Raw genomic sequence first — 24,967 nt, 5'->3', positions numbered from 1 at the left:
TCCCGTCTTCAATCTTTCCCAGCATCAGGGTCTTTTCCAATGAGTCAGTTCTTCACATCAGGTGGCCAAAGTATTGGAGTTTCAGCTTGAGCATCAGTCTTTCCAATGTATATTCAGGACTGATCTCCTTTAGGATAGACTGGTTGAATACCCTCACAGTCCAAGGGACTCTCAAGAGTCTTCTCCAACACGCAGTTCAAAAGCATCAATTCTTCGGCACTCAGCTTTCTTTATAGTCCAACTCTCACATCCGTACATGACTACTGGAAAAACCATAGCTTTGACTAGACAGACATTTGTTGGCAAAGTAATGTCTCTACTTTTTAACTTGCTGTCTAGATTGGTCATGATTTTTCTTCCAAGGAGCAAGTGTCTTTTAATTTCATGGCTGCAGTCACCATCTGCAGTGATTTTGGAGAAAATAAAGTCTGACACTGTTTCCATTGTTTCCCCATCTATTTGCCATGAAATGATGGGACCAGATGCCATGATCTTAGTTTTCTGAATGTTGTTTTAAGCCAACTTGTTCACTGTCCTCTTTCACTTTCATCAAGAAGCTCTTTAGTTCTTCTTCACTTTCTGCCATAAGTGTGGTGTCATCTGCATATCTGAGGTTATTGATATTTCTCCGGGCAATCTTGATTCCAGCTTGTGCTTCAACCAGTCTGGCATTTTGCATGATGTTCTCTGCATATAAGTTAAATAAGCAGGGTGACAATATACAGCCTTGACGTACTCCCTTCCCCATTTGGAACCAGCCTGTTGTTCCATGTCCAGTTCTAACTGTTGCTTCCTGACCTGCATATAGGTTTCTCATGAGGCAGATCAGGTGATCAGGAAATCTCTTTAAGAATTTTCCAGTTTGTTGTGATCCATAGAGTCAAAGGCTTTGGCATAGTCAGTAAAGCAGAAGTAGATGTTTTTCTGGAACAATCTTGCTTTTTCGATGATCCAATGGATGTTGGCAATTTGATCTCTGGTTCAACTGCCTTTTCTAAAACCAGTTTGAACATCTGGAAGTTCACTGTTCATGTACTGTTTAAGCCTGTCTTGGAGGGAGAATTTTGAGCATTACTTTGCTAGCGTGTGAAATGAGTGCAACTGTGCGGTAGTTTGAGCATTCTTTGGCATTGCCTTTCTTTGGGATTGGAACAAAAACTGACCTCTTCCAGTCCTGTGGCCACTGCTGAGTTTTCCAAATTTTCTGGCATATTGAGTTCAGCACTTTCACAGCATCATCTTTCAGGATTTGAAATAGCTCAACTGGAATTCCATCACCTCCACTAGCTTTGTTCGTAGTGATGCTTCCTAAGGCCCACTTAACTTCACATTCCAGGATGTCTGGCTCTAGGTGAGTGATCACACCATCGTTATTATCTTGGTCATGAAGATCTTTTTTGTACAGTTCTGTGTATTCTTGCCATCTCTTCTGAATATCTTCTGCTTCTGTTAGGTCCATACCATTTCTGTCCTTTATTGTGCCCATTTTTACATGAAATGTTCCTTTGGTATCTCTATTTTCTTGAAGAGATCTCTAGCCTTTCCCATTCTATTATTTTCCTGTTTCTTTGCATTGATCACTGAGGTAGGCTTTTTTTATCTCTCCTTGCTATTCTTTGGAACTCTGCATTCAAATGGGTATATCTTTCCTTTTCTCCTGAAGGCTAACATTTTCTCAAGGCTGGACATTCCCTTGGAGATGTTTTGCAAGACTGAGGACTCTTTCACTTTACTTCCCCACTGCATCTCCCTCTCTATTCTGCTTTTGACTTTAATTCCTCATTGCTTCTTTCTCTCTCATCTATAAAACAACCTGGCATCCAGACCCCAAGAAGATGGTTATTTTGAGGCACTAGCCTGCCATCTTGTTGGTCTGCTGGCTTCCTGATTAAAGTCTCTTCCTTGCCTCAACACCTATCCTGTGGCAAGCAGAGCGAGCTTGGACTTGGTAACAACATGACACAGCCATCTGTAAGGGAGGTTGGCAACTGGGCTCACTGCCTATGGTTCTGCTACCAAAGAAGAGAATGGAGTAGCCACTGCTGCTACTGCTGCTAAGTCACTTCAGTCATGTCTGACTCTGTGCAACCCCACAGACAGCAGCCCACCAGGCTCCCCCGTCCCTGGGATTCTCCAGGCAAGAACACTGGAGTGGGTTGCCATTTCCTTCTCCAACGCATGAAAGTGAAAAATGAAAGTGAAGTCGCTCAGTTGTGTCGACTCTTAGCGACCCCATGGACTGCAGCCTATCAGGCTCCTCCATCCATGGGATTTTCCAGGCAAGAGTGGTCTGCTGGCTCCCTGATTAAAGTCTCTTCCTTGCCTCAACACCTATCCTGTGGCAAGCAGAGCGAGCTTGGACTTGGTAACAACATGACACACCCATCTGTAAGGGAGGTTGGCAACTGAGCTCATTGCCTATGGTTCTGCTACCAAAGAAGAGAATGGAGTAGCCACTAACATTCTTTTAATTTGGCTTTAGGCTCAGAGGTTAGAGCGTCTGCCTCCAATGTGGGAGACCCGGGTTCAATCCCTGGGTCGGGAAGATCCCCTGGAGAAGGAAATGGTAACCCACTCCAGTATTCTTGCCTGGAGAGTCCATGGACGGAGAAGCCTGGTGGGCTACAGTTCATGGGGTCGCAAAGAGTCAGACACGACTGAGCGACCTCACTTCTCTTACTGAAGGCAAAGACCAAGAATATGAAGTCAAAGAAATAGTATGTTTTTCAAGTCAGTTTACTTGACTTTACAAAACTAAATGGCTGAATTTGAAGCCACTGTTTCCCAACTTTAGAAAACTAAAACTAAGAAAGGAATTTATAACTAAAAAATACTGCAGGTTATATTTGAAATACATATATAGTTCACTTTTTCACCATAGAAGTTCATTCTGTGATGAAAAAGTGGATATTGGTTATTATCACTTGAAAGAATAGATTTATTCTGACAATTAACTGCTTACTGTTTTTCTCTTTTTTTCTTCTCTTCTTCTCCTATTCCTCTGTGTAACTTAGGAGTCTTTTTTAGCATTTATCATTCTAAAATTACATAAGAAAGTTTTCAAGTAGTTAAGAGAAGTCTAGAATTAAGTCAATTATCTGAGTAATCCAGGCAGGAATTACACTTTCACCTCAATTATTCAAATAATTCAGATAATACCAACAGTGTTGCTTGAATTCCTTTAATAATTGTTTCATTTTTCCACTTTACAATGCTAGGCTCATTGCCCATTAACAGATTTACTTTTGATTTTTGTAAGCAATATTGGGACAGTTTTCTCCTTTGAAGACTAAACACTCCTTTAATTCCTGGATACTTACTTGAGTCTCAATTTTTTTTATTGTCTTTTCTTTTTTTTTTTTGGAGGAAAATTGCTTTACAATATTGTGTCGGTTTCTTTCTAATTCCTTAAATCACCATGCCTTTTCCTCAATCTCATTCCAGTAACTCCATTAAAAGAAAAATCAGAAGAGCAAATTTCTAAGGATTCTGCCCTACTTTCCTTCCTATAGGCATAGCTACTCCCTCCTCTTCAGTAAATCCATGAATTAGGTTTCCTCTGTCCAAAGCTATGGATATCATGTGGTAATATTTTTAACTATTCCAAATTTGGCATTCTAGCTCAAGGAGTATTCATGAAAATGATTATTGTGTAGCAAACATTGTTTTTAACTTAATTGCCCTTTTTAGCAAGGTCATTCTCAATGTTTAGTTACCACATTTAGAAGGGGTAATACATTTCTTAAAGTGTTAACTAATAAGGTCTAATCCACACACTGTCATGCATATTTGAATATAATCCTATAAATCAGAGGTACCAACCCCAGAGACTTGGACAGATAGCAGTCCTCAGCCTGGTAGGAACCCAGCCCCACAGCAGGAAGTGAGTGCATGTGAGGGAACAAAGCTTCATCTGCCCCATCCCATCACTCCCTATCACTCACATTACCTCCCAAACCACCCCCTCCCTCCCCTATTCGTGAAAAATTGTCCCAGGTGCCAAAAAGGCTGGGGACTGCTGCTGTAAATGGTAATGATAGACTTAACAACTAACATAATCCATATCCCTCTTATTTGATAATAGAAATTTATTTAAGATGATTGTGAATATGCTGCTGCTGCTGCTAAGTAGCTTCAGTCATGTCCGACTGTGTGTGACCCCATAGACGGCAGCCCACCAGGCTCCCCAGTCCCTGGAATTCTCCAGGCAAGAACAGTGGAGTGGGTTGCCATTTCCTTCTCCAATGCATGAAAGTGAAAAGTGAAAGTGAAGTCGCTCAGTCGTGTCCGACTCCTAGCAACCCCATGGACTGAAGCCTACCAGGCTCCTCGGTCCCTGGGATTTTCCAGGCAAGAGTACTGGAGTGGGGTGGCATTGCCTTCTCCGGATTGTGAATATAGAAGTCCACATTCCCTAGCTTCACTTGCCACTGTGCGTGGCCACACATCTATATTCTGGCTATTAAGATATGAGCAGAAATGTTGTGAGGACTGAGGAGGAGGCTCCTTAGAAGGGACTGACTTAACTGGAAGAGTGGCCCTTTTGTCCTCTCTTGTCTCCTCTCGCTGCTGCTTGGAATGGACAAATGATGTCTGTAGCAGTGGTAACCATGATGAACCATGAAGTGAGCTTATGACTGAAAGCTAAGTACTGAAGTTGCTAGAACAGGAAAATAGAATTAGGGTCTCTGATGACACCATGAAGCCACCATGAACAACCTTCATAGTCCTACCTCAAGCTTGTTTTCAGTTGGAGGAAATCTTCTATCCTGATTAATATGCTACTATTTGGAGTCTTTCTATTAAGCACAGCTAAACTTAATCATGATAGTCAAAAGGTTTTTTTGTAAAAACCAGTTTGCTTCAGTAGTCTACAGTGTGGTCACACAAACACAGCTTTATTTTTTTCTTTTTCTTGAGGACATCCTTTGCATTGGTTTTTATTTGTTCCTTTGCTGTCTACTGTAGAACAGTACAAGTTTCCTGCCTGATATCAGTCTCCCTCTTTTTTATTTTTACTGACAGAATCACAATTTTGTCTAGTAGCAATATGCCCAACTAAAATACTGGGAGTGGTCATAGGACACAACTCTAAGAAGTTGTAAGGATAAATACACTTGGATTGCTAGAAGAATCTTTCCTAGTAAGTTATTTGCCTCCCTGCTTTCCTGTGAGGCAAGATGGTGGAGTATCCCTCTGAAACCATGACATAACAGGTTTGAGGACAAGAGCCACAGCTAAAGATGGCAAATCAGAAAAAATAGAAGCCTGACCTCACAGAGCCAGTGTATAAGCCCTAGGCTGCCTATATGCAAACTTAGGACCTATTTTTGTATCCCTATATACAAAAATAGGACCTCGCAGAGCCAGTGTATAAGCCTTAGACTGCCTATATACAAACTTCTTGCTTGGGGAGAAAAAGAACCTCCATTCCCTTTATGCCTTGCATTGGGTTTCTATTACTACAGTTTCATGAAATGGAACAGAATCCAAAAATTCTACCCTTTTGCAACCCTTTATAACAAGGGTTATACTTTTCCTTATAGCTGCATATGAGCTTACTCTGTTAGAAACAATACTTTTTCAGTAGTATACAAATGTAATATATTTTTCATGATGTATTACAGACTGGTAGGCTGAAGTGATTTCATGTCATTATATTTCAATTCACAAACTGTTTAAACATGCTAAAAATATATATGTCTATATGCATAACTGTAAACATATTGATGTATATAAACAAAGTTGATTAGGTGTATTTCCATGATTTTACTTCTTTCTTTATTCAGTACTCAGTCAGGAAAAGAAATAAAAGCTTTCAATCCAGCTGTAGGCATTTCATGTAGATCTAATGCACAAAGACAGAGAGGTTTACACAATAATTAGTGCGATTGATGGAGCAAAGGTCCAGGAACTATTGCTAGGGTTTGAAAAATTAAGCAGGGCAGGAATCATGGGAACCGCCACTAATTATCTTTGTTTCATGTAGCAGCAGGTAAGTCTCAGAACTTCCTTATGCCCTGAAGCTGCTGGTATAACATCTCATCTGCCATTTGCTGATACCTACAAAGTTACTGTTGCTGAGACTAGTGGTTTCTCTGTCCCTCCCTTTAAATTTTATACCTGAGCTTCTCGTATGTTGAATTTAGGTTAGAATTAGCAGAGTCTGAGAAATGTCTTATACAAGGGAGCTTAGAAAGGTGAAGATAATGCTGAGTATCAATAAATAATATTTGGCACAGTGTCTAAGCTATTTAGTATATGTTCTGAGATATCCCAAAACAAAGGAGAGACTATATTTATTTGTTTATTCATCCATTCATTCATTGTGTCCATTAGAGATAGGAATCCCTGCACCTCTAAATAAGTTTAAGTGTATTTAAAAAAAAGAAACTTGTAATTTATGTTATACTTTTTGCTCCATTAACAAATCTCAATTGTGAGTTCCCAGAGTTTCCTTCAGATTACTAAGGATGTATGGTAGTACTGTGAGGACAGATGTTCTTACAGTCCCAGGATAGACGTTCTGTCCAAAACCTTTCTGAAAACTCAGACCTTATTCTTCCCAAATGTTTATTGCTTTGAGCATCATCTAAAGTCTTGGGATAGTTATATAAGAATTACTGTGTAAAAAAAAAGAATTACTGTGTATAGAGAATACTATGTAAAAAATATGTAAGTTAATTCTCAAACCATTAGCTTTATACTTCCTCCTTAAAATCTTCATAGTTTTAAGTATTATTTTATACATTGCCACTAGCTTCAACTTATTTTATACCAACTTTTACATAGTATCATAGGCTTTTTCAGTCTTACTAAATACTCATTCAGTTTAGCTTTGCTTATGAGAAATATGAGTTCAGTTTGGCTACCTTGGTTTTACAAATCTGAGATGAAGTATACAAATGTTTCTTATTTAACCATGCATTTCTGAAAACAAAAACTCATGTTCTATAAAATCATTCCTAAAAATACCTGGCAACTTACGAAAATGAAAAGACAGACTCAGACAAGGATAAAATCTTTGCAAAACATGTATCTAGTAAAGGCCATATTTCCAAACTATACAAAGAACTCTTAAAACTCAATGATGAGAAAACAAACTACCAAATTAAAAAGTCAGAAACTATCTGAACAGACATCTCATCAAAGAAGATATACAAATGGAAAATCAGCATAAGATATTCAACATCTTTTGTCATAAGAGAATTGAAAATGAAAATGGCAGGGAGATATCACTGCATAGCCATTAGGATGCTAAAATCCAAAACACTGACAATACCAAATGCTGATGAGGAATAGCAAGCAACAGGAATTCTACTTTATTGCTGGTGGAAACATAAAATGGTATAGCTACTTTGAAAGACAGCATGTTACCTTTTTACAAAGCTAAACATGCCCTTACCATATACAATCCAGAAATCACACTCTTAGTTATTTACCAAAATTAGTTGAAAAATTATGTTCATACAAAAACTTGCAAGTGATGTTTAAAACACCTTTACTTTTAATTTCCAAAAATTGGAAGCAACTAAGATGTCCTTCAATAGGTGAATGGCTAAACAAACTATGGTATATCCATCCAATGGAATGTTATTAAGTGATAAAAAGAAATGAGCTACCAAGCCGTAAAACATCATGAAAGAAAGTTAAATGCTTATTGTTAAATCAAAAAAGCCAGTCTGAAAAAGGTAACAGAGTGCGTATGACTCCATACACACATTCTGCAGACAAAGCAATAGAGACAATGGTTTCCAGGGGTTAACCTGGTGGGTTAGGGAAAGGAGGAGAATGAGTAAAAGGAGCTCAAGGAGTATTTAGAGAAATGAAACTTTTTTTAAGATGCTATAATGCTGGATACATGACATGCATTTGGTGAAACATGTAGAAATGTACAACACAAAGAGTTAACTCTAATGTAAACTATGGACCTTAGTAATAACGTGTCAGTATTGGTTCATCAACTGTAATAAATGTACCACACTAATGCAAGATATTAATACCAGATGAAACTGTGGAGTAAGGGCAAAAGAGAGAGGAACTTTCAGTACTTTCTGATTGATTTTATATAATCCTAAAACTAATCTACAAAATAAAGTTTATTCAGTGAAAAAATAATTGGCAAAATTTAGGAAAAAAATATCATGTTGGAGAAAAATCTATGTAAAACTCATGCAGCTTCACATAAACACTACAAAAACATTTACAAACCTAATGAAAATATGAGCACAGTTAAAAATACAAGCTAAAATATACATGACAATGTATCTAGAACTTCACCAAAATTTTTTTAGTTAAGAGAGAATGATGAAAAAACATAAGGAAAGGGTAAATTATGAAAACAAAGGCAAACACACAAAGATCAGGAAATCACTCTGCATGTTCAAGACAGAGCATATGGCTGAACTGAACAAAGAGAAAGAAGGAGGAGTGAATGGGTAGTGTGTATAGGATTGCTTTCCTTCAAGCTTATTGCATTAGCTGTGTTAATAGATTTAGCATCAAATTCCTTTACCAAGTAGTCAAAACACTAATGTTTTAGGGAAAATCTTGTATAAACCAATTGATTTTCACATTCTTTTGGCATCCCTATTTGTCAATTAATTGATGCATATTACAGAAACATACACTGTAGCAGAATAAACTGATTCTATTTCTCTGTTTCTTTAACCCAGCAAGATAACTTGAGCCAATTAAACATTATACTGTGGTTATGGATCACACATTCATGGGGATTGTGCCCAAGGTACCTTATCATATTCGTTAAGATTCAACAGTAAATATAGAAAAGACTTGAAGTGCAGTTTAAATGAAATGATTTAAGGCTTATGGGCCTTAAAATTGAAACCAGTTAAATGAAACTTCACTTAAAAAGTTCACTCTGAACTGACACATTTAATGTATTTTAACAGTTTACCAGCAAAACATACCATCTCATTTTCAATGGGACTCATTAAATAGACCAGCATTAGATCATTATCTACACAGAAGTATCATCATGCTCAATTCACTTATGATTCCACTTACTTAGATAATTTCTTCACTGTTGACAAAAATCCCACAGTCGTTTTCTAATCAAATTTAATCATCCTATTACAATACTCTCTAATCCTATTTCAGCATATTCAGCATTAGCTACTCTGTAGAGATCAGATGGTAAGATGACCTGGAGGAAGAATTCCAAGGAAGGAAAATTGAAAATTAATAGGGCAGTTTAAAAAATACAGGACTTTAAGACAATCAGTACTTAGTCGCAAAACTGAGAATGAGACTACAGACCATTTATTTATAGCAGAAATTTAAAAATCACTCCTTGTATTACTTTGGGATTTATAAAAATGGACTTCCAAGAGTCCATGAATGCTGCGAATTGTGAGCAAAATTATCTGCAAGTGTATGAGGGCATAGATTTCCTACTGAAATTTCAAAAGCATTCTTAACCCTCCAAAAAGATTGAAACTCTTTATGTAGAAAATAAGCCATAGGTACCTAAAAATGACAATCCAAAAAGAATACTTTTAAAAAACAAACAGGTGACTTTTGGACATAATTAATTATCTAATACCATCTAAAGCTAAGTAAGCATTGAATTGATGTTTAACATTTATAACAAAAAGATAATTTACATTTGTCCTCAATACATTTTTTAAAGTTTTGCATTTGAAAGTTGTAGTATCCAATATTTGAATAAATGGCAACTTTTTTTTTAAAAGAAAAAGCAGAGCTACTTTCAAACATTTTAACTCAGAAGAATAAACAAACTTAAGCCAGACAAGATATAGATTTCCATGAAAAGCTGAAGGTAACATGTTGACCTAATAAGGTCAAGAGAGGATACCATTATAGAAAACTTGAGAGCAAGAAGTCAGCTGGAACCAGGGTGACAAGCATTCATAGCAACAAAATTTTCCTCTGAAAAGAATCCTGAGCTGGCTTGTTAGAGAAAATTTTTGCTTTCAGTTCCTTAGTGACACCTTCATTCTCAAATATATTCATTAGAGCGGGGATGTCATATTCTTTACATTTCTATAGTTACCACATCTTCTGACAAGATAGATAATTAATAAACCTGCTCTCTGACATAAGAAAAAGTCCTACAAAGTCATACAAAGAAAAAGTCATACAAAGGACACTATTTAGAAGAATAGAAGAAGAAATGGGGAAACAATATGTTTCGAAATAAAGCTGATCTATAGTTAAAGAGAAATTTTCTTCTACTAGCTTAACAAGCATAATAAATTAGATCTTCATCTGCATAGCTAACTAGATAATCATTTATTATATTTTAGTATCTTGTTAAAAACAAGTTTATGTTGACAACCATATATATTCACCTAATACTCAACATTTTTGCCAAAAAGTAGAGAAATAAATTTACTTATTTACTTATTTTTTAGTTTATTTACTCCATTTCTGATTCCATAAGAACATTCAGATGTAGACACACATTAAAACAGATAATTGAAAGAAAATAATACATCAGCATCTGAGCAAAGAAAAGTGCAGTAGTCAATAAAGAAAGAACATAAATATAAAAGCCTTAAGGTCTTATACAGTTACTCATTTTTAGCTGTTAATTTGACCCTGACATCCTTGGTAACTAAAGGAAAAGGCACATGTGATCAGCTACATGATATACATTGTATATAAGAAGAGGTCACATCACTTACCTTGAGATGATTTAAGAGGAGGGGTATGAGAGTTCAATTCATGAAATTGGTCTTGAAAGAAATGCTTTCAGAGGTATGTCATATAAGAAATAGTACAGAATGTGTTAGGCAAATCTTTAGCAACAACCTCATAGCAAGCACAGAGTGGATTGTATAAGCTGAAGATTGCTTTATGTGGAGTACTTGTATATAAACTGAAAGTGTAAAGTCAAAGCATAGTAAAGGTAATTCTTTTGGAAGGAAATCTAAATGATTTCATCCACATATTTACCTTTCTAATAATTTGGATTGCTCTGAAAATAAATCAGAGACAATCCAGAAACCATGTGTGTTTTAGAAAAGCATTCATTTCCTATCTTTAAACAATTTTGAAATAAAAATTGGGCAACAAACATTGGCAAGGACCTGAAATACAGCTATTCTGGATTTTATATTTCGCTATTTTTCATCACTTCCTTGGTAATGGAGAATAAAACATAAATTATTAATTTCTGTACTTCATGGAACTTCACATAACCTGCTATGTTGTTTTGCAAAAGATCTCATTTGTATCCCAGCACTTGGCAAAGGATGTGGAACCTAATTGATATTTAATCCTTTTATGCTTTCCAGAATGAGCCATTTTGCAGACTTTTCAAAACATCACCACTGTTCATACAGCTTGTTAAAGGTCAAGGTCATGTACCAATTAATACCAAGGAACCTGATTTATAGTCAAAACTTTCCTTTGGCATCAGTTCAAAAGCATTAACTGAAAGCACTGCACAACTGATGTAGGTATGGATTAAAAAAAAAAAAAATCATTCAGAGGAACCTTCAAAATCCAAGCATAAGTATATTATGTCAATGATATGACAGATCAGATTTCACTCAAATGGTCTATGAAACAATGGTCCTCTTTTACTTTCTAAAATGAGTGAAAATTAGATCTGTAATGAACAGATTTTGCAAATCAGTATCATGAGCGTTCACTATGGAACCAGATTTAAAGTCATAAAATGAAAAGTTGAAGTCTCCAATCATGGTAACAAATTCTTGCAGTGAGGCCCAAACATCAGTAGTAGAGTCATATAATTTGCTTCTATTTTCTTAAGCTTGACTTGCAAAGAGAATGGGTGATTGTAGATCATAGTATGGAAATAGAGAATTGAGTAAACTGTAGCATGTGTCTCAGTTCAGTTCAGTTCAGTCGCTCAGTCGTGTCCGACTCTCTGCGACCCCATGAATCGCAGCATGCCAGGCCTCCCTGTCCATCACCAACTCCCGGAGGTCGCACAGACTCACGTCCATCGAGTCAGTGATGCCATCCAGCCATCTCATCCTCTGTTGTCCCCTTTTTCTCCTGCCCCCAATCCCTCCCAGCATCAGAGTCTTTTCCAATGAGTCAACTCTTCGCATGAGGTGGCCAAAGTACTGGAGTTTCAGCTTTAGCATCATTCCTTCCAAAGGACACCCAGGACTGATCTCCTTTAGAATGGACTGGGTGGATCTCTTTGCAGTCCAAGGGACTCTCAAGAGTCTTCTCCAACACCACAGTTCAAAAGCATCAATTCTTCGGTGCTCAGCTTTCTTCACAGTCCAACTTTCACATCCATACATGACCACTGGAAAAACCATAGCCTTGACTAGATGGACCATGCCAAAATCAATCAAATGATAAATTCATAAAATTTGTTAATATTGTGCAAACAAAATAGTTAATCTCTGAACTTCTTTGAATAGAATATTATTGCAATAATCTAGAAACATACATAGAAAAATTGTGGAAAGAAAATGACCTCCTTTTCCATACTCTATGAGTGACTGCATGGCCAGAATATACTATCTCTAGAACCTTGTTACTAGAAGTGTAGTCCTGAGACTAGCAACCTATGGAATCACCTGAGATGTTGTTAGAAATTCAGAATCTGAGACCCAATCTCACACTTACTGAATGAGAATCTTCATTTTAATAAGATCCCTGGGAGATTCATATGCACATTAAATTTCAAGAGCACTGCTATACCATATAATACCAAAAAATGATGTGGCCTTTAGCAAGCTTTAAAAAAAGAGTCAGTAAAACCATGGCAATGAACATGTTCCTGGAAGTAGATACTTCTTCCACTCTCCTCCTTGGTGGGCCTGTATTATAGGGCATTTAATAGTTTCAAATGAAAAAGACTTAACTTCTTTTTAGTATAGTTTTGTATGAACTCACAGTTATACATTAGACTTTTTGTTAAGACCATGGAATTTTATAGTTTAGTAAATAGTATAAATGAACATGAAATTTGTCTTCATTTCATTTTCAATTAGAACACACTTGTTTTCAGCTTTTTTTTTACATGAACAATGACCCAATTCTGCACCACACTTTCCCCAGTCACTGAATAGGTTAATAATTTAGTTTTTAAGGAATCTACAAAAGTTTGCAACTTGTAGGTTCTGAATATACTGTGTTGTTGTGTTAGTCGCTCCAACTAACTGTGTTAGTCACGTCCAACTCTTTGTGTCCCATGGACTATAGCCCACCAGGCTCCTCTCTCCATGAAATTCTCCAGGCAAGAATACTGGAGTGGGTTGTCATACCCTTATCCAGGGGATATTCCCAGCTCAGCCATCAGGGAAGCCCCTGAATATTTATCCAAAGATAAATAGAATTGGGGCTTTATAACTGAGCCTGGAGAATGCGAAGAGCCCTAAATAAGGATGAAGGGAGAGGGGGTTTTGTTTGTTGCCTTGTTTGTTTTGCTTTCAATGTTGTTTGAGTTTGATTTATATACATTCAATGCTGTTTGCAAAATGAGCCTCTCTGCTTTATGTGGGCTTTATCTTTTTTTTTTTAATTTAATTTAATTTTTTAACTTTACAATATTGTATTGGTTTTGCCATATACCAAAATGAATCAGCCACAGGTACACATGTGTTCCCCATCCTGAACCCTCCTCCCTCCTCCCTCCCCATACCATCCCTCTGGGTCGTCCCAGTGCACCAGCCCCAAGCATCCAGTATCGTGCATCGAACCTGGACTGGTAACTCGTTTCATATATGATACTATATATGTTTCAATGCCATTCTCCCAAATCATCCCACCCTCTCCCTCTCCCTGTGTGGGCTTTATCTAAGGATTCTTCTCTTAATGTCTTCTATTAATAGCTTGTACTACGCAGTGTTCTTGCCTGGAGAATCCTGGGGAAGGAGGAGCCTTGTGGGCTGCCGTCTATGGGGTCGCTCAGAGTCGGACACGACTGAAGTGACTTAGCAGCAACGCAGTGTTTCAGCACTATGGACAGCGCCTAGGCACCTACTCCTAAGAGAAGAGGATTCTGTTGGGTTTGCTTAGGAAAAGCGAAGGATAGGGGAAAATAACTCCAGATGACATATGCAGTCCCCAGTTAAACCCATACACCCTTCACTCACGTCTTTCCTTTATATGATGAGAAGACGTAAGAATTTAGTGCCTACTCCTCGACTGAGGCTGAGGTCACCGAGCAGAGCAAAATGCCCGCGGCACAGCTACTAATGCAGAGAGGAGAGGAAAACAAGGATTTTTAATAATAAATTAAGGAAAATCCCCATTGCCTTAGAAAGCCTTATTGGTGATGAAGGATTGCTAACCTGCAAAGTGTGATACGAGTGAGAATGAGCCGCTTTTTTAAGAGCTGAGGACTAGACAGAGCCTGTTGCTGCAGTAGCCGATTTCCTTCCCCCACCCCCTCACTTCCCACCTCTTCTCTCTCACGTACACAAATGGTCAGACGCCCTCACAAACGCGCATACGCGCGCGCAAATATTTACACACTGCCACATCGAAGAAATCCGTGCACATTTTCCTGCTAATACACTCGCGCGCGCACACGCACTTCGCGGGCGCCCACGTCTTCTGTCCATCACAGACAGATCTATTTACACACGTAGGCCAGGAAAGCGCTAACCGCGGTACTGTGACTCCACGGAGGTCCCCAGGACACGCCTTTTACATTGTTATTGAACCGATCAGCGAACACAGACAAACGTGCCAACCCTTAAATCTACTCGCTGGATTTCATCTCCATGGCAACAAGCATGGAAGGTGAGACATCTCTGCCTGCGAAGTAACTTTCTCCCCCTACCCTCCGCATTAACTGACAGGATTCCAATGCAGCTCCAGACGAGAAGTAGCATGTCTGCTTTTCTTGTATTTCTGAAGCTAGAGAGCAGGAGAAGAGATGGGGAGAGGGGAGGGAGGAAGGAGTCTGCAGGTCTGCCGAGTTCAAATTCTAAAGGAGAAAGAGCCCTAATGTTTCTGCTGCTGCAGCTGACAAAAAGAAATGGAAAAAAAAAAAAAAAAGCAGATGTGTTGTATGTGTCGAGTCAGCTTGCTGATGATTCTTCCATAATGCTTTATAGGTGGTTTCTATGTTTCTTCAATTTAATATGTCCAAAGAGAACTGGAGACAGAATGGTATTGACAGACTAGGTTTCTCTAGTAAGAGAATTTTGAGAATTTTTGGACCAGGTTTCCAGTGCTTTGGGGAGAAAAAAAAAAGGAATGTCAGAGTCCTTGAGGAGCCATTCAAAGATTCTCTTAAAAGGGAAATTCTCTTAAGGTTGAAATCTGAAAGGTTGGGGGGAGGTTGATTCTAGCATATCTCAAGGTTTTGGATCCCTGGGAAGGCCTGGAATGTATGCACTTCATCATGAAGACATCTGGGTTTGTAATTTAAGGTTTTCTTTGACTCCAACATATTCTGTTCCAAATTATCAACCAGTTCTTTGCAGATGTGGCCTCAGTAAGGCTTCTTTTCCATCTTTTAATGGGGTTAATAATTTTGATATTTGAAGGAGTGTATATATATGTGTATATGGGAGAATTCATTATTTTTAAGCATGGGTTTTCCTGTATGTCTCATTTCATTAAATTATGAATGTTCATATCATTAGCATTAGAGATGATTATATCTAGTGATCAAAATACTTTTTACCTAGAACACTATATTCCACTATAATAGTTGTTATTTTAGATTTATTGTTTGGAATATCATTAATAGATGAGTAAACCGGAGGGGGAAAAACCTGTTGATTGAAATAAGATATAGGAGATTCTTTTATTAATGGGCACATGCTTTTCAATTTTGGTTTCTGCAGTTGCACATTGTTGGGTGATTAAATTACTATAAAACTGAATTAAAAGTGAATTTGTATATCTCCAGTCAGTAAACTTATTTCACAGAAGAAAAAACATCACACATAACATTCATGAATCAAGTGTAAAAATACTATTATCTTTCCTTGACTACTCACAATAGTAGTATTTGCATGGCTAGTCATAGAAAGACATGTTAGCTTGCTTATTGGTTACCAGCAACAAAACAATTCAGTGAGATTTGGGCCTACTGATAACTACAGGTATACCCTTGGCCCAATCCCATGACTCATCAGAACTTAGAAATCCCAGTTTCTGGCAATTGCCATGAAAGGAATGATATGCTTTCAACTAATTTTCTCATTTCTAAAATACCTCAACATTTATTCTAGTCAATATGGCTTGAGGCAATATTTTATCATTTGCAGAAGTATTGTAGAAATATACTGAAATATGTTAATCATAACACACATAGACTCTGATATTTAAACTGTACAATGTTGATAATATTACCCATTTTTTTGTGGCAGAGCATATCTAAAATAAGTTTTACCACATAACTTTACATTCTGCTTTTTTTCTAAAAATTCATTTCTTTATTCTCAAATTTTTTTTCTCATGAAGCTTTGTTATTTACAGCTTTGTAGCTTCATGATCTAAACTTCTCCCATATTTCTTTCATTTTCTATTTCCCTATAAACAGGATATTAAGATGATGTTTCCCTTTGAGGTAGGCATTAACATGTCTGTTTTACAGAGGCTGCTAATTTTTTTTTTTTTTTTTACTTCAGTTCCAGGGATTAGAGAAAGTGAAAGAAATGTATTTTTTATCCACAATTGAGTGATTTTGGATACCTTATTAATTACAAACAAATCAGTGCTGTATCTGAACACTTCTATTGATTTTTAATAATATTTGATTACTTTTATATCATATTATACTCTATAATTGACTGAAAGGTACAAAGCTCAGCATGCTTAGTAGTATATTCTCAAAAACATTAGATTTGGTGTTGAAATAAGACAAGTTAGGCAAATACTTGAAAAATTTAGGCCAGAAAATACTGATATTTTAGCTACTATATATATATATGTATGTATGTATGTATGTGTGTGTATATATATATATATATATATGTATATATATATGGCTTAAATTCCCAAGAGAATCTATTTTCTGAACATTCTGTTAGGTAATTGCTTAACTTTTAACTTATTTGTTTGTGTGAACACATTGCCTGCAGCAATGGTCAGACTTTTTTTTTTCAGTATTTGAATACTGCCCTTTGAGGTGTTCTCCTTAGCTTGTATTTTGTTTTTATCTTTGGTGTAAGGTAGAATTTTAAGATGAATATAAAGGTCCAAGTTCTTCCTTTTCAGATATTAATAAAACATCTGTTCACATGAACTTCCCAGTCAAGTGTCCCCAATCTAAGTTTCATGTATCTCTCTCCCTCTCACTTAAATATGGGACTTTAGAAGGGTTTTTATTAAATTTTTTTCTATTAAATTTTATGTTCAAGTTTCCATCCAGAATTCCAGTCATCAGAATTGCCTTGAATCTTGAGTCTATAAGTTAACTTATAGTTTTTGGCCCAGCTTTGTGTCAAATTTAATAATCATCACTTTAATATCTTCAAGCTACTGTTCAAAAAACACTGAAGAGGATGTAGAGTTAGACCTTTGTGATACTATGTTAGAGAGCGGTCTCTGTGATTACAGAACACAATTTTTATTAGGATACTTCAGTGAACTATAAATCTACATAAAAATAATATTATCCAGGCATATCTCACCAGCTTCCCCCAAAAAAATATCACGGGAGACTACTAACTCTATTGCCATGATATTTGTATCAACTAAATCATGTCGATTCTATTTCCCTAATAATCCAAATTTTAAATAAACTTTCAAATAAGGAAGTCAGTTTGGCCTCTTAATGATTTTTAAAAACACATAAATAAATTTAGCTAATATCATAACTATACTCAGTTTAGGCTGTTTCTGCATGGTGGTGAGATGACCTAGCTGAAAAATGTACAGATCATTAAAACGGCTCAGATGTTTTAACTTTTGTGAGACCAAGTGTTTCAGGCTAGGTTCCTCAGAAACCAGACTCTGAGACAGAGATTAATGTGCAAAATGCTTACTAAGTATTGCCCTTGGGCTCAATACCTGTGGAAAAGTGGGGAGTTAAGCAGGAGTGGGCAGGATCTGAGCTGTAATTAAACAACAACAGCCTCAGCTTATTCCTTAATGAAATATAAAGCTAGAATGGTTCTTCAGAATCGTGACCCTTTAAGCCAAGACGGCCAGGCCCTTATATTCTCACATTAATCAATTATTATTAGTTGTCTGCTGTTGGAAGCGAAGTGACCTTGGGTGAGGCAGCTCTCTGCTATCAAGGAGAGGAACTACCAGCTGAGGATTATCTGCTGGTAGCACTCCCAGGTGCTGGGCAACAAGCCCTTCGTTGAAGGAAGTCCGTTTACTAAGCCCTTCAGCAAACCACGTTTATTGCCTCTTCTTACCCAGTGTCCCAGGAGACAGTCAAATGGTATACCCTAGCAAGGTCAGGACTCCAGTGAAGAAATAATTGAATTAGTTACTTGATTGAATCAGCCAAATGATTGATCCAGCATCTCCATGTAGAAGCAGACTCCTTTTCAGTTTGTCCACCCATTAAATAAATGAACCAGAGGATGTATGAATCTAAGCAAATGATTATGAATCTAAGCAAATGACTTTTAATTGACAAAGCAATAAAATTAAAATTTTGGTCAGAAAAAAAGTTCCAGTTAATACCTAGGTCATAGATATTCAGTTCAGTCTCCCCTACCTTCTATAGGATAAATAGTATAAAAAGAGTTCAATCTTCAGAAAAGACCACTTAAGTGATCTGAAATCTTCTTAAAATATATTCAGTATACTTAATTATTAATGCAGAAAAATGGTAGAAAGAAATTACATAAATATGGTTGAAACATATTTTTCCTTCTGTTGAACAGAAAAGTCTAATAACCAGCATGTCACAGAACCTATTGATTATTTCTGACACTTAGGATTTGAAGACAGAGCTATTTTGTAATGCAAACCATTATAAAATAAATACTGTTTGATATTAATTATTGCATAAGTGGGTGAACAAGTTTGAAAGCTGTAAGTCTTGTTCTTAATAATTACTCATTTTTTCCACTCCTTAGCTCCAATTTCTTGTTCTGCCTCAGTTGTTTTCTGAAAATTCAATCCAAAAAACCCTGAAGGGTCAGTCATTTTAATAAATACAATCTTTAAAATTATCAAAAGAAGCAACAAAAAAGACAAAAACACTAGCAGTCTATCATTTTCAGTTATTGGATGACAAGCTTTTGGTTACAATTCTCAAGAAGGGCAGCTATGGGTTAGTAACCATTTGATTTAATTAACTAATCTTAATTTTAATTGATTAATTTAATTAACTTTAAGACATCAAATGGAAAGGTCTATTTTGCTTCAATTCAACACACAAATTCTGAACACTTTTGCTGTAGTTTTAGAATCTCAATATAGTAGGAGCTTAGAGAGAATGGAAATCTGGTCGGCAAGGAGTCTGGGGAGCTAGACTTGCAGCTGAATTTCATAGAAAGCATGCTGTTTAACCTGGATTTTATGTCTAATTAGGGTGTGAGAGATAATGGAGGAGTTGGGGAGATGATTAATCATCCGTGGCTACTTCGGCGTTGTAACTTGCAAGCCGCTATGTTAGGTATTGCTCTTTTTAATGTAATTTTAAAAACACAATTTCTCTCTTTAAAAAATTAGCATTTAGTGTATAAAGCGGTAGTGGAAAAGAAACTATAAGAATATAAGTCTAAAAGCTAAGGGGGTAAAAAGGAATGAAGATATTACACCTACTTAAAAGGATCATAATCTATCAGAAAAAATGGCATTGGAGATAGACCTTAAAGCATGGACTTTAGAGAGCTTGATCAGCTTATACCTATAATTTATTATGACTTTATTGATACACGCAAAAATGAAATGAAAATTAGATGACAACTTGGGTCAAAGAAGTAATGACAACCATCTCGCAATGAATCAAAAGCTTTCAGGGTTAATAATTTGACTATTCCCCTTTATACTTGATTTTATATTTAGTGTATACAGGTATAGTTTTATGTGTCCATGAAGACAATTCTGTAATTACTACAGTAAAAGTAGCATCTCCAATGCTAATTTGATCCTGATCCATATCTGATGATATTTTCAAATATCTTTTGTGAGTTAAGTCAAGAGAGTTTGAAAAATATCATATTTTATTTTAAAAATTACCTGTCTAATGCTTTATATGGATAAAACTAAAGTGAGTCCAATTTTGTATCTAGGCCAAGAGGTGACTTCAGCAGGAATTCTGAAGACCCAAAATGATGTGACAGTGAATTATGAGTAGTACCTACTGTGGCAACACTTCAGCTAAGATGAGTGTCAACGAAGTGTCAGCTTTCTCATTGACTCTGGAGCAGAAAACTGGCTTCGCTTTTGTTGGGATTTTGTGTATCTTCTTGGGACTTCTTATTATCAGATGCTTCAAAATCCTGTTAGACCCATATAGTAGCATGCCTTCCTCTACATGGGAAGATGAAGTAGAAGAGTTTGATAAAGGGACATTTGAATATGCACTTGCCTGAATGTTCCAGCTTTACAGTTTTTAGGGTTATACTGCTGGAACACATGATGGACACAACTGTAATTTCCTTCAGTGTGCTGGAAGAAGCTAATTTCACTCACTAAATTCAATAAATGTGTGTGGTTAATAAACCACTGTTGGGATTTTTCACTTTCCTCTGTCCTCACACTGAGTTTTCTAATGAATAAGTAAGTAAGTAAGTAAGTAAGTGAAGTTGCTCAGTCATCTCCGACTCTTTGTGATCCCATGGACTGTCACCTACCAGGCTCCTCCATCCATGGAATTTTCCAGGCAAGATTACTGAAGTGGGTTGCCATTTCCTTCTCCAGGGGATCTTCTCAACTCAGGGATCAAACCCTGGTCTCCCACATTGCAGGCAGATGCTTTACTGTCTGAGCCACCAGGGAAGCCCTGCATCTGCTCCTATGCAACACCCAGACACCCTCTCTATACTCACTCTGGCTCCCTTGCTTTAGAGAATTAGGTGTCAAAGATAAGGGTCCTTCACTCCAAAGAATAAACAGAATATATATTTCCTAAAAATAGCCATAGGTCAACAATGTTCACACAAACCTTACAAGTAACCGCAGGCCATAAAGATTCCAAAATACCACGATTTGACCCTTTTATTTCTTCTTTTTCTAGAATCTCTTGCAATAAAATTCCCTAGCTTGGGATCATAGTGATACTCCCTTCCCCTCCCCTTTTATAAATAAAATTACAAAAGGAGTTTTCATTGTGACCTAGTGGAAATAAGAAGTCCAGGCTCCATTCTGCCACCATTATAGCTGTCAACCTTGGCCAAGTCATCTCATCTCTGTTAAGTTCAGCGAGGAGGTTATCCAGAGACTTTTTAACAACCTTTTTAATTCTAGTGCCTTGTGAACTCTACAAATATACCTGGAAACTCAGGGAACTGAGATGAATAAAGATTTAAGATGTCATGAAAAGTTCTTCAGTTTAGGAGCCCAAACTCTGAGATTTTAATTCTAATATTTGTCTAGCCAAGAACAAGCATTATGACCTAAAAAGTTATTCAATGGGAACTTAAGTCCCACAGCTGTAAAACAAGGATAAAGAAAACTATTTTACATGTTTTGCAGGAATTCTGGGAGGACCAAATGACTTATAATGAGTGGGAAAGTAATTTGAAAACCAGAAAACACTGTTTAAATATACCTTGCCATCATTATTTATTATCCTTATTGGTAATTGTTAAAGAGATTATCAAACCTTAAGAAGCAATGGTTAGATGTTAAGTTATTCAACCTCCCCGGTATTCATTCTCTTCATTTGATAAATTAAAAATAAAATTACATAATTCTAAATTATTTCCAACTACAAAATTCTATCTATTGTAAATGAATGGAGGAATGCACCAGGAGATAAATAATGCAAAAATATTTGTGTCACTTGAGAATACAGACCTGCCATACACACCAAAAAAAAAAAAGGATGAATACGTACTGAAAGTAAGGACTAAATTAAGTTCTTTCCATTTATTATGCAACTTGATACTCTGATCAGTCCTTTGAGTTTGGTACTACTATTTCTATTTTATTATTTCAATTTTACAGATGAGGAACTGAAGCTCAGAGAGATTAAGTAACTTTCAAAGGTCACCAAGCAATGGAATGATTGTATTAGAAATTAAACTATCCTCGAAATCATAGTCATTGTTTATAGATATCATGCTGTACATTCACTGTCCTCAACACTTCTTCTTGCCTATTTCATAATATGATTATTGCCCAGGTCTATGGCACTCCAAAATCAGCTTTTTCAGTGAGAATCCCTGACACTTTTCATCTCCTAGTAGATTTAGAACACATCTGTGCTGGCTATAGATTTTCTGAACCAAACTCACACCTTAAGGAGAGTCTTTGAATCCCAGTATGTACTGGAGTGTCAACCTAGGATACTTTGTATCCAGTTAGTAATTTGGTCCAGAACAGGTCACTGAGCCAAGTCCGCTGGACACACTGAAATCTATAAATGTCCATGATCCTAGTCATCTCCTTAGTGACCCAGACTTTTGAAGTACTCACTAAGATATGTCCCCAAGTATCAGATACTCCATTTGTCTCCCAAGGAAGACACCCAACAAGACCTTTCATTTTGGTGACTAGATTTGTTATGTTAACAAGGACAGATCTTTATTTCAACAAGGAAAAAGACTCCAAAAACCAAAGATAAAAAACTTTGTAAAGTATGAGCATTGTTTCTGAATATTCAATACCCATAAACTTTTCAGATATTATCAAACCTGCCTTAGCATTATATTATTTCTAATCCTACTAAAGAGAAATTCTTTTCACCAAAAGTGTCTTCATTCACATTCATTCAGGGTTATTTTGTGCCTTAGACTATTTTGTGCCTTTTGGGGTGGGGGGAAAGCTATGGGAAGGAAATGTTAGAAGGAAATATTTGGCTCTGTATTTTCAGAGCCAAAAACAATATGATATAAAAGATGGTTACAGCATGGAGCTCATGGAAATTTCATGAAATTCTAGTCCTTTTAGGAGTAGATGTTCAATGTCATAGTCAGATTATCCCGTAGATGCCAATTCCCAAGAGCCCTGGCAAGGAGGACAAGAAAAAAGACAGAGAGGACCTCTAGACAGTTTTCCCCTGTTACCTTACCTACCTGTCTGAAAGGCCGTTCCAGGTTGGCTTTATGGATGGTGTAATTTCATCCATATCCCCTAAACCATCTCCCATCTGCTCCAGAATGGCTGAATCCCCTTAATGGAGAACAAAGACTTTCATTTCACAGTTAGAGATAAAAGGCTTTGAGTGAAAGTGTCTAGTTGATGTAAGACTAAAACCAAAACCAATTCACACTACACTGTAGTCAAGTAGTTAGTCAGCAAGAAAAAAGGAAATTGATGGCTATCAGAGGCAGTCATAGTCTTTGGTAGAGGAAAAAGGTTGAGGAATAAATAGATGGGCTCCTCAAAGAGGGCTGGAGTTAAGGGAACAGTTGAAGGAAAGGGAGGCCAGAGGTGGCAGAAATACTGCAGGTAAGTTCATAACCCCTGTCCAGGGTGAGTGAATAGGACTTATTTTGGGTCCCAGCCTCATCTTAGCTGATCTAAACAGCTGGCTTCACTCAGCTGAGTCTGAAATGCAACTACTCCCTTTGTCTATTATATGGGAAGTCAGAACCCTTTGTGGAACAGATAAATGCCTTGCACCAGTGGCCTTTAAGAGCAAAATGAGTTATAGGTCTTTATCTTCCATGTAATTTTGTCTCAATTTCTGATACAGTCTCATGACATTAGCCTGACTTATTAACATGACATTTATCTAAGAGCCTCTAAGGCATTTTACATAGGTACCTGTAGACCTCTTTGTACAATCTGATATCTGTTCACCTACCATTCCTCCTATTTTAATAGACATAGTACCTATCCCAACCTCTAATGATTTACCTCAGACCCTTGGATGTGACTGCAAAAGTCATCAGTGAATTCTAAATATTGTCAAAATAGTAAAAGAAAACACCAAGTGCAAGCTGGTGTTTTCTGAAATTAGCACATTAATGTTCTACACAAACTTATTTAACTCTAACATTAAGTCTACAATACAGTATTGTTCACAACTGCACTTTACAGGTGAGGAAGTTAAGGCACAATGAGGATGACTAACTTGCAGAGTTCACATAGACAGGAAGGGACAGGACCAGGATGTAGATCAAGCGCACTGACTTCAGAGACTTTCTCCTGCTCTCTGTATCACACCACAAGTGTGCTGCTCAGACAACTGGAAATCACCGGAATCGTTTCTAATAAAACATGAGGAGGACTCCTTCAATCATCCTGATCGAAAACCAATGACAGAACCTGCATGGAGGAACTCTTTGTGCTGTCTTAATAAGCACCACCTCACAGATTTGAGCAAAACCTTTCCTGCAACAAAACTCAAAACCCAGTTTTGATTTGAGAAAAAAAAAAAATGTTTTGCCAGGTGGAGGTTAAAAAGGTCATTTAGCAGTGCCACTGAAAAACTTACCCATAGTTTGATTCCTGCTTAAAAGAGCTTTCCCCATTAAGTAGAAATAATTGTCAATAATAAGTCATTGATCATATTCTATCTGCTCATTTCCCATGAAGAGAAGAATCAAGATAATATCTACCATACACAAGATAAAATCATCTCAAATACCATTTTCTAGTTGCAAAGTATAGACATTATGTTTGGAGGCCTATATTTTGCTGCAAATCCTGAAAAATAGGAGGTCACTAGGAATCGTGTGAAATGAGATGACAAGATTCTATTTATCTAACCTCAAACAACTGAAGCACGGTTCATATTTTGTTGGATGATTGCTGTTGAGCAATTCATGAATTAAAGAAACTATTTGTCTTCCTGTCTAAAGGGATTAATGGTTTACTCCTGGTTACAAGTTGATGTAGAACTCAAGGTTCTTCTGTGCTAATGGCTGGGTGGTATTATTTCAGGCCAATCATTGCTTGGTCATCTTTTTCAAGGAAGATTTTAGCCAATAAGAAGAAACCTAAT

The 24,967-nt window shown here is 36.8% G+C and overlaps 1 protein-coding gene across 1 annotated transcript; it reads left to right on the top strand.

The window, feature by feature from the left end:
* The first annotated feature begins 14,544 nt into the window (after positions 1-14,544).
* On the top strand, positions 14,545-20,638 carry CTXN2 (cortexin 2). Its single transcript, NM_001244564.1, has 2 exons — positions 14,545-14,724; positions 20,142-20,638. The coding sequence occupies exon 2, from the start codon at positions 20,199-20,201 to the stop codon at positions 20,442-20,444; it is 246 nt and encodes an 81-aa protein (NP_001231493.1). The 5' UTR covers positions 14,545-14,724; positions 20,142-20,198; the 3' UTR covers positions 20,445-20,638.
* The last annotated feature ends 4,329 nt before the right edge of the window (positions 20,639-24,967 follow it).

This window comes from Bos taurus, chromosome 10 (assembly GCF_002263795.3).
Source record: "Bos taurus isolate L1 Dominette 01449 registration number 42190680 breed Hereford chromosome 10, ARS-UCD2.0, whole genome shotgun sequence".
Taxonomy (NCBI): domain Eukaryota; kingdom Metazoa; phylum Chordata; class Mammalia; order Artiodactyla; family Bovidae; genus Bos; species Bos taurus.
The sequence above is the reverse complement of the archived record's forward strand: the minus strand, read 5'-3'. Positions and strand labels throughout refer to the sequence as shown.

What these genes read in the sequence shown, in the direction of transcription:
- CTXN2 (NM_001244564.1), top strand. Translation starts at nt 20,199, where the DNA reads ATGAGTAGTACCTACTGTGGCAACACTTCAGCTAAGATGAGTGTCAAC.